Source organism: Phocoena phocoena, chromosome X (genome assembly GCF_963924675.1).
Source record: "Phocoena phocoena chromosome X, mPhoPho1.1, whole genome shotgun sequence".
Lineage (NCBI taxonomy): Eukaryota > Metazoa > Chordata > Mammalia > Artiodactyla > Phocoenidae > Phocoena > Phocoena phocoena.
The window spans coordinates 129,731,407-129,742,030 of NC_089240.1; the positions used below are offsets into that span (position 1 = coordinate 129,731,407).

General features: G+C 45.6%; 1 protein-coding gene across 1 annotated transcript; it reads right to left on the reverse strand.

Moving 5' to 3' along the window:
• Positions 1 to 3,279: 3,279 nt before the first annotated feature.
• Positions 3,280 to 4,422, reverse strand: LOC136143106 (40-kDa huntingtin-associated protein). The gene has a single exon (XM_065901394.1). It carries the CDS (start codon positions 4,420 to 4,422, stop codon positions 3,280 to 3,282), a length of 1,143 nt encoding a protein of 380 aa, XP_065757466.1.
• Between the last annotated feature and the right edge of the window lie 6,202 nt (positions 4,423 to 10,624).

The following is a 10,624-nucleotide window of genomic DNA, read 5'->3' on the forward strand; positions in this document are numbered from 1 at the left end:
GATACTTGTACGGTATATTTTTAAGTATTTAGACCCCTATATATCTAGTTTATTTTTGTGTGTGGTGTGAGATATGGATCTTTTTTTCTCAATAGCTTTCCAGTTGTCCCAGAACCATTTATTGGTTTGTTTGGTTTTTTTTTTTTTTTGCGTTACGCGGGCCTCTCACTGTTGTGGCCTCTCCCGTTGCGGAGCACAGGCTCCGGACGCGCAGGCTCAGCGGCCATGGCTCACGGGCCCAGCCGCTCCGTGGCATGTGGGGTCTTCCCGGACCGGGGAACGAACCCGTGTCCCCTGCATCGGCAGGCGGACTCTCAACCATTGCGCCACCAGGGAAGCCCCCCAGAACCATTTATTAAAATGTCCATCTTTTCTCTAGATACTTGAGATGCTATCTTTACCTTACACTAAATTTTCATATTTATCTGGCTCTATTTTAGGACATTTTATTCACTTCACAGGTCTGTTTGCCTATTCCTACACCACTACCCCACTGTTTTACTTAAGGATGCTTTATTATATACTTTAATATCTTGTCAGTCTACTCTTCCCTCATAGTTTTTCCTTTTTAGTGTTTTCCTGGCTATTCTTTCTTGTTTGCTTTTTCATATGAACTTAGTATCAATATGTCTAGGTCCCTCAAAAAGCTTGTTGGAACTTTTACTGGAATTGCAATATACTTATAAGTTACTTTATGGAGAACTAACATGTTTATGGTGTTGAGTCATCCTAAACAAGAACAAGGGAGGCCTTTCTGTATGTTGAAGTTTTCATCTGTGTCTTTCAGGAGTGTTTAAGCTTTTTCTAGTACAGGTTTGAACATTTCTTGTTGTTTATTCCTAAATATTTCATCTTCCTTGCTGCTATTGTAAATGGTCATTTTCTCTACCATCATGTCCTCTAACTGGTTATTGTGTATATATATGAAGGCTACTGATTTCTGTTAGATTTATATCCTGTAACTTTACTGAATTCTGGGATTTTCTGGAGGTATTTTTAGTATTCACTCTCTAGGGGTTGCCAATTCTGTCAGGGTTGGCAATCTTCTGCAAAGAGGTAAGAAGTAAATATTTAAAACTTGATGGGCCAAGAGGAAAAACTGAGAATATCATGTAGGTATCTATACAAAAAGAGAATTTAAAAATTTCCACAAATTGATGAAATTCAAAATATAATAATAATGTTTTTGTAATACAGGTCTATTCATGTGAAGATTAGTTATTTTGGGGGGACAACATTTTACTTAACTGTGGTTCAAAGTTAGTGTTCCCTACCATTAAAATCAATCCAAATGTTCATCTGTTAATGCTGATCTGTAATGAGATTCTATATACTTCATTTTTTAAATATACCTTTTAAAACAGATAGGTATTGTTAAACACTGACATCATGGAATGATTACATATATATATATATATGGAGAGAGAGAGAGAGAGAGAGAGAGAGAAGGAAGGAAGGAGGAGAGACAGAGAGAGAAAGAGAGAGATTGATTCTGTTGTTTTTGTTTCTCTGGAGAACTCTAATACTGCTTGTACACCCAATACCAGGCTCTCTGGTAATCCCTCCCCCCACCTCCTCAAAGCAAGGAGTTTAGACCAGAGGTCTAAGGAGGCTTCTCCTTGCGCCCAAACCCAAATGCTGTCACCAGTCACGGTCCATAATTCCTAAGCATTCTTGTCATAAGGACAATAGGAAGGAGGCCAGAGCTGCAGCCCAGGCTGACAAGAGTGTACCAGCAAAAGCAAGAGCACAAGGGAGCACGCACCCTTACCACTCTGGCAACAAGCTGGACTAGGCTTTTAGGGCTCGGAAAGACCCTTCGGGCAGCCAAGTGAGAGCACAGGAAGGGTGGCTGAATCTGCCTCAAATGGGCCTCCCCTACATTTCCTTAGCCACTGCTTCCACACTGCTGAAATAGAAGTAGAAAGGAATACCCTAAAAGCCCCATCCACTTTGGGACACTTAACTCATAGTGACAACACTCCACATATTCCCGCTCCCCCCGCAAACATGCAAAACCAAGATCTGGTCCCAAACTGTGTCCTTAAATCTCACCTCAAAAGATTAGTGCTGTCTACAACTTCAGCCCAAAGGATGCGTTTTCCCAAGCCGAATGAATGAGATTATATTCTGAAGAGTTCCTACCATCACTCTCAACACTAAAGGAAATAAAATTGAATTTGAGAAAACAGCTAAGTCGGTTTGCAAGCAACGTTTGGACCAAAAAGCCTTGGAAATTTAGTGTTTAAAAATGGAACGCCATCCTGCTTTTGGGGAACAAGGGCACAGTCTGGCATACACACGATCACACAGTACCAAAGCAGCATGCTGATTTTACATATTTGAGTTAACTGAGATTTGTAGAAGGATCCGCACTACAAATAAAAGCTGCCACGTGGATTACCCGTACCTCTCGAAATGGAGCCAGAACTGAAAACTCCAATGCACGTCTGACACCTCTGCTCTGGAGCCCACCCCGCCCTCACCCTCATCCCCACTCCCACCCCGCTCTGCACCGAACACATTCGCACTGCAGCTGAGAAAGGACCACATCGCAAATGATCTCTGTAGATTCACAGGCACACTGTCCATTTCGAATGAACGAATCCATCTTGGAGCTAAAAGGGAGCTATCTGCTTCTGCCTGCCGCCTCCTGCCAGGTAGATAAGCTATTCCCACTTTACAGATAAGGTAAATACGAACCACAAGCTAGGAGGGTCAGAATGGCTTTATCATGGACTGAGGGCTGTAGCGACAACAGCGTAGTATTGAATCCAATGATTCCCACGAACACGTACGGGGCGCATGAAACACAGGGGGAACTGGGCGATCATGCAGGCGGACATGGAAATACGCTAAGCAATCAGAGTCACCGTGAAAAAATCATGCAGCTTAAGTAGCGAGCCAGAGCTGTGCAAATTAGCCCTCAGTCGGAAAGAAGGACGCGGGGGGAGGGGAGCCTTGCGGGGGAAGAGGGGTGGGTGGGGACAGTTGGGTGAAAACAGAAGAGGAAAGAGGGCGGAAGGGACTCTCATGGTTCTGTTGCAGTTTCTGGGGAAGAGAATCGGAGACCCTACTCCGATTCTACCATATGGTTTTTTTTCTGCCGCTACTGTGGAAACAACATAACTTGTAGTCAACCACATTCCCCTGGTGGCAACAGGGGTAAGATACACTGCAAAGGCAGAAGCGCCGGGTCAACGCCTCTTGTGTCCCCGTAAACGTGCAGGCGGGTGCGTGAGGCTCGGGGACAGGCACAGAGTCGCTGGGAGGGACTCGTCAGATCCCCTGGCCCGACGGGGAGATGGTTTCCTGCAGAACGAGGTGCAGGAGGTGGTTCTGCTCGGCGCTCAACAGGGGCCACAGCTCCACCTGCAGCGACTTGACGGCTTCCGTGTCCTTCTCGTGGGTGGCCATGACCAAGGACTGCAGCAGCAGGAAGAGCTCCTCGGGAAGCGGGCCGCTGCTGTCCTGCCCGTGGCCGTCGAAGGCCTCCCAGGAGTACTTCTCCAGGGTGTGCGCGTGCTCCGGCAGGAGCTTGGCGGGCGGCGGCTGCAGCAGCAGCAGCAGCAGCACGCGGGACACCTCGCAGCGGACCAGCACGTCGGCGAAGGCGCCCAGCGCGGCGGGGGAGGGCGCGGCCGCGGCCGTGGACCCCGCGCCGGGCGGGAGCAGCGCGAGCGGTGGGGCGGAGGCCGCGCCGGCCCCGGGCTGCGGCGCCGGCGGCTTGGGCTGCAGCTGCGGCGGGGGCTGCGGCCCCGGCGGCGGCACCGGGTGGCCGCCGTGCTCCCGCGCCAGGAGCTGCATGCGCGTGAAGAGCGCCAGGGCGCCGCTGTAGTCGCGCGCCAGCAGCTGGCAGGACGCGGCGTCGCCGAGCGCCTGCAGGGCGGCCAGGGGCAGCTGGGGCAGCTGCAGCTGCGCGGCGCGTTGGAAGTGGCCGGCGGCGGCGGCCGGCTGGCCCAGGTCGCGCAGGGCGGCCGCCAGCTCGAGGCAGAGCGCGGCGGCGGCAGCCGGCTGGCCTAGCTCCAGGTGCAGGCGCACGGCGGCGCCCAGGGCGGCGGCAGCGGCCTGCAGCGGCTCCCCGTAGGCGGCGGGGCAGGCCAAGCGCTGGCGCGCGTCGCGCTCCTGCCGCAGGAAGAGGCGCGCGGCCTCCGTCAGCGCCAGCGCCTCCCCGGGCCCGTGGAAGAGCGCCTGCTGGCAGCGGGCCACGGCCAGCTGGCACCAGGCCGCGTACGGCAGGCACTCCTGTGCGCGCAGCTCGCGACCCAGCTGGCCGAACTGCTCGCCGGCCTCCGCCACATTCGGCTTCCGCAGGAACCGCTTCTTCAGCTTGTTGCACACCTGGCGGTAGCGCGCCAGGAAGTCCCCGGCCTCAGGCCCGGGGCCCGCACCGCCACCCAGGCCGGCCGCGGAAGCCGCCATGATCGCCGCTTCTGCACTTCCGGGCGCACTGACGCAAGTGGGCGCACGTGCGGGGCGACGGCGGCGGGCTGAGACGTGCCCTGCGTCGGGCTCCGGCCCACCACGCGACCGCGCCGGCTCGGCCGCCGGGAGCTCTCGTCGCCCTGGTGATATGCAAAATAGCAAGCACGGAGGCCCGGCTGGGACAGGCTGCGGGTGGCGTATGCAAATCGGGGGCCCTGGGGCGGGGCCTGGCCCGCTGTCCGGGGTTCTGTGAGCGGACCAATGGTGCTGGGGCGGGGCCTGGCTGGGCGCCCCCTGTTGCTAGGTGACAGCTTTTTTAAACAAATTTATTTATTTAATTTATTTATTTTTGGCAATGTTGGGTCTTTGTTGCTGTGCAGGGGCTTTCTCTAGTTTCGGCGAGCGGGGGCTACTCTTCCTTGTGGTGCGCGGGCTTCTCATTGCGGTGGCTTCTCTTGTTGTGGATCATGGCTTCTAGGTGAGCGGGCTTCAGTAGTTGTGGCTCTCGGGCTCTAGAGCACAGGCTCAGTAGTTGTGGCGCACGGCCTACCTTGCTCCGCGGCATTTGGGATCTACCCAGAACTGGGCTCCAACCGGTAGCTGACAGCTTGTTTATGCAGGTTGCCAAGCAGGGCATCTCTTGGCATCTCTAGGGGAACACAACCAAAAACTCTTGACCCTGCGTGACCCTAATTCCGACTTTGCCTATGTGTTGATTGTGTCCTGCCCACCCCAATCCGGATCAAGTCTCAGTCTTCCCGTCAAGCCCCTACCCCATGGGAGTCCATGCCAAGCGCTCGGTCCACCTACCCCTGCCTCCCAAACCCAGGGCAGTCGGTCACCTTGGCACCTTCACCCTATCACGACGCTGCCCTCACGTGCCATTTATTTTTTCTTTGCGGTATGCGGGCCTCTCACTGTTGTGGCCTCTCCCGCTGCGGAGCACAGGCTCCGGACGCGCAGGCTCAGCGGCCATGGCTTACGGGCCCAGCCACTCCGCGGCATGTGGGATCTTCCCAGACCGGGTCACGAACCCGTGTCCCCTGCATCGGCAGGCGGACTCTCAACCACTGCGCCCCCAGGGAAGCCGAAAACGCTTGTACAGTTCAGGGCTATTAAGTATACTCACATTGTTGTGCAAATTTTGGGGGGGTTGAACTGATAATTTATTTTCAGTCTTCCATTTTTTACTGATAACAGTGATTAGTGCTATAACATTTCCTCTGATCACTGCTTTAAATGCATCCCATAGATTCTGATATGTTTATATCATCATTTGTTTTAGAAATGCTGTAATTTTAATTTGCATTTTTTCTTTCAACCAAGAGTTGTTTAACTAAAGGTCTTAAAAATAATTCCCAGGGACTTCCCTGGTGGTGCAGTGGTTAAGAATCCGCCTGCCAATGCAAGGGACACAGGTTCGAGCTCTGGTCTGGGAAGATCCCACATGCCACGGAGCAACCAAACCCGTGCACCACAACTACTGAGCCTGCGCTCTAGAGCCTGCGAGCCACAACTACTGAGCCCGTATGCCTAGAGCCCATGCTCTGCAACAAGAGAAGCCACCACAATGTGAAGCATGTGCACCGCAACTAGAGAAAGTCTGTGCACAGCAATGAAGACCCAACGCAACCATAAATAAATAAATAAATTTTTAAAAAGGTCCACATCAAAATAAATAAATAAATAAAATTCCCAGGCAGAAGGCCCTTTTAAAAATGTTTTAATACTTTCTAGTTTTATTTTATTGTGATCAGACAGTGTTGTTTGCAATATTTGTACTTTATGAAATTATTGATCTTTGTGACCTAACATATAATCAATTTCTGTGATGTGGACACCTGAGAAGATGTATTCTTTAATACTGTGTATGCAATGCATAAGATCCACATTTTTATGTTGTCTAGGTCCTCTATGTTATTACTTAATTTTTGCCTACTTGAGCTTAGAGTGGTATATTCAAGTCTCCTATCTTTAGTGTGTTTTTATCTCTGATTCTATACATCTTCTATATTTTTTGCTTCATAAAACTAGTTACTGTGTTATATGATTCATATTGAATTGCAGATTTTAGTGTCAAAAAGCACCCTTCTTTGTCACATTCAATGTTTGGCTTGAATTCTGCTTTGTCTGATATAAGAAACACTACCCCTCTCCCGATTTCTTATTGTTTCCATTTGCCTTGTAAGTCTTTATCCCTTCTTTTATTTTTGGCTTTTTTCAATCATTTTGCTCTCTGTGGTCTGTTGCCTGCAGCATATGATTGGTTCTTGCTTTGTGAGTCAAATTGAAAAGTTTCTTCTTTTAATGGATAAATTAAGCCCATTCACATTTATTGATCTAACTGACATGCTTGCCTCAATTTAGTCATAACTTACAATTATGTGTACAATGTTATATTTTATGTTCCCTTCTCTACAAGATGTGCTTTCTATGCTTACTTTTAAAATTTACTTATTTATTTTAGCATTCAAAGAGGTTTGTAGTTTTTCTACAAGTACCTTTGTACTTATACCTTTTTGAAACTTTTTATTTTGAAGTAATTACAGAATCAAAAGAAGTTTCAAAAACAGTACAGTATTTTACCCATCACATAACTTCCCTAAACAGTAATGTTTGCATAATGTTAGTACCTATACCTTTTAAAAATTGCTTATGGGCACATTGACACAGCATTATCTAAGTCCTGGTTTGTTTAAAACTTTTTCTTTTTCTGTAACCTTGATATTTAAAGACTAGTTTCACTGGATATAAAATTCTTGGCTCACACTCTCTTTCCTAAGTTTCTTGAAAATGCTACTTCATTGTTGCCTTCCTTGCTTTGTATGTTGTGTTGGAAAGCCTGGCACCAGGTTAATTAATTTACCTTCACAGGTTATTTGATCTTTTTGCTTAGAGGTCTTAAGGATATATTTTCTTTATCTTTCATGTCTAATAGTTTTACTAGGATATGCCTTGGATTGATCAGTTTGTTTAATTTTCCTAGGAACCCAGTGAGACCTTTCAATGTGTGGACTGAGGTCTTTAATTTTGGAAAGTTTTCTTGGATTATAGGTTTAAATCTTTTAAATATTAATTCTGTTCCATTGTTTTGCTTTTCTTTCCCAGTGATTCCAATTTTACAACTGCTATTCCTTTTTTGCTTGTCTTTCTGATCCTTTTTACTTCGTTCTAAATGTCATTTTCTCAGTTATTTTCCTGCCTTTTTCCATGCATGTTATTAAATTTTCTTGAGTCTATTTTTGCTTGGGAACCTTTTAATTTATCCTCAGTTCTGAGATAATTTTATCTTCCATTTATTTTCATAGTTTGAGTAATTTTCTCCATTTTTTAATCAATTTTTTGAAAGTCTGAATCAAGTCCTTGCTGGGATTTGGCATTTTTTTCTTTTTTTTTCTTTTAACTTAGAGTTATATTGAGGTTTGGGTATTTTTCTGTCTTCAAGTTGTGTTTACCATGTGGTTTTAGTGCCTTTTAAAATGTGTTCTTGTTATTCTGTATTGTTTTTGGAGGAAATATTGGGAGACATAGACCAAGGCAGCCACCATTGCCTTCAGCAACTGGAAGTCTTATTGAATAGTCTTTTTGAAGTTTCCTAACTTATGAAAACCAAATCTACCATCCCCTACTCTGCTGAATTCACAAGGTATTTTGTTCCTTACCTCAAGGCCCTTCCAGCTGTGTTGATCACAAAGCATATCTTGGAGGTGATCTTAGGTTTGTAACTTGTATAAAAGAAAGCCTATCCCCAGACACTTGGCTGCTATACACTTACCTACTTCTTTATTATAAATGGCAGCCTTGTTTTAAAATTGTGCCCCCTCCACCAGAACTCATATGTTGAAACACTAACCCCCCAATGTGACTGTATCTGGAGATGGGGCCTTTGGGAGATAATTAGGGTTAGATGAGGTCATGAAGGTGGAGACAACAGAGAGCTTGCTTCCTCTCTGTCTCCACCATGTGAGGATACAGTGAGAAGGCAGCTGTCTGCAAACCAGGGTGAGAGTTCTTGCCAGAATCTGACCATGTTGGCACTCTGATCTCAGACTTCTGCCTCCAGAATTATGAAAAATAAATGTCTGTTATTTAAGCCAGCCAGTTTATGGTATTTTGTTATGGCAGCCTGAGCAGACTAAGACAAATTTTGGTACTGAGAAGTGGGGCGCTGCCCTAACAAATAGCTAAGCATGTGGAAGCAACTTTGTAAGTGGGCAATGTATAGAGGCTGGAAGAGTTTTGAGGTGCATGCTAGAAATATGGACATTATAGCTGATTCTGGCGAGGGCTGGGCTCAGAAAGAAGAGAGAAGAGCAGTAGAGAAATATTCTGTCATCTTGGAGAATACACATATCATCGTGACAAGAATGTCACTAGAAATATGAATGCTAAAGGTGCTTCTGGTGAGCTCTCACAAAGAAATGAGGAACATGTTATGGGACACTGGAGGAAAGGCCATCCTTTTCATAAAGTGTCAAAAAACACAGCTGAATTGTGTTCTAGTGTTTCACCACTGATCAGAAATGCCACATTATCAGATAGTAAGTTTTCATACATCTCTCTATGTTTAGAATCTCTATTCCACTACTATCTATGTCTGCACCAACATGTAATGCTTTCACAATTAGAAAAAATTTTCCTTTTTATTTTTTAAAATTTGACACTAATGAATAAAAATTCCCTTTCTCATATTAGGTAATTTACGTCAGTAGGGGAACAGGTTGTTGATGCTACGTTCATCCAGGACCATGCTTTGGAGTCATGTGTCTGCCCAAGTGGGAAAAAAGTTTAACTTCTCATAAAAACACATCTCTAAGAATTTTCACAGAGGTTGTGCTATGCAAAGGCTATATGACCAAGTGGAACTTGTTTGAGGTCAGGCTGGGGGAACACATAAGGATGTACTTCTGTTATGTAGCCTTGTGCTTACTCTTTTCATAACACATACGTATTGTAATTGCACGTCTAGTTGCCTGTCTCCATTATTGAAGTGTGTGTTTCATGAGAATAGGGACTGTTCCTTTGGCATGAAGTTGTTGTGAAGATTAAATAACTAAATAATAATAACATAGTAGGTATTCAATAAGTAGTTACTGAATTGAATTGTATTAATGTCATCTAAGAAGATAATAATCCTTTCGTCTAGGAGGGTAATTCTGAGCTGTATCAGTACCTATGAGGTTGGATAAGACTTACTTGCAGCTTTGCAATGACATGAATACACTTTTAAGTATGGTGTAATCTGTAAAAGACTCCTTCTATTAATGAGTTTAAGGGCATGGTACTGAGAAACTTTGTTCTTTCTTTGTTTCTTTCTTTGTTTCTTTCTTTTTCCACACTGGGGGGCATGTGGGATCTTAGTTCCCCAAGCAGGGTTGAACCTGTGCCCCCTGCAGTGGAAGCAGGGAGTCTTAACCACTGGACCGCCAGGGAAGTCCCGAGAAACTTTGTTCTTTAAAATCATAGATCTCAAAAAACTTGACTCTTTGAAATCCTATCAGTGAGAATAAAAGGATCTGAGATGTTCAGAGAAGTCACAACCTTGCCATCTCGTCCAGGTACAATTGTCTCAGATCAGGGTCTTCCATCAAAGAGGGGACACAACATTATGTATTTATCTTAACTCTGGCTCCAAGGACAGTGCATTGAGCCCTTTCTATACCCAGGCCTGTTAACTCTTTTTGTTTTTTAATTTTATTGAAGTATAGTTGATTTACAATGCTGTGCTAATTTCTGCTGTACATCATAGTGACTCAGTTATACATACACGTATATACATATTCTTTTGCATTATGGTTTATCAAAGGATATTGAATATACTTCCCTGAGCTATATACAGTAGGACCTTGTTGTTTATCCATCCATCTGATATATAATAGTTTGCCTCTGCTAATCTCACACTCCCAATCATTCCCTCCCAAGCCCCCCTTTGGCAACCACAAGTCTGTTGCCTATGTCTGTGAGTCTGTTTCGTAGATATGTTGATTTATGTCGTATTTTAGATTCCACATATAAGTGATATCATATGATATTTGTCTTTCTCTTTCTGACTTACTTCGCTTAGTATGACAATCTCTAGGTCCATCCACATTGCTGCAAGTGACATTAGTTCATTCTTTTTTATGGCTGAGTAATATTCCACTATATCTATCTATCTATCTATATCTATATCTATACACACACACACACCACATCTTCT

Bases quoted from the DNA above. Each gene is read 5' to 3' on its own strand.
- LOC136143106 (XM_065901394.1), bottom strand. From the start codon at position 4,422: ATGGCGGCTTCCGCGGCCGGCCTGGGTGGCGGTGCGGGCCCCGGGCCT.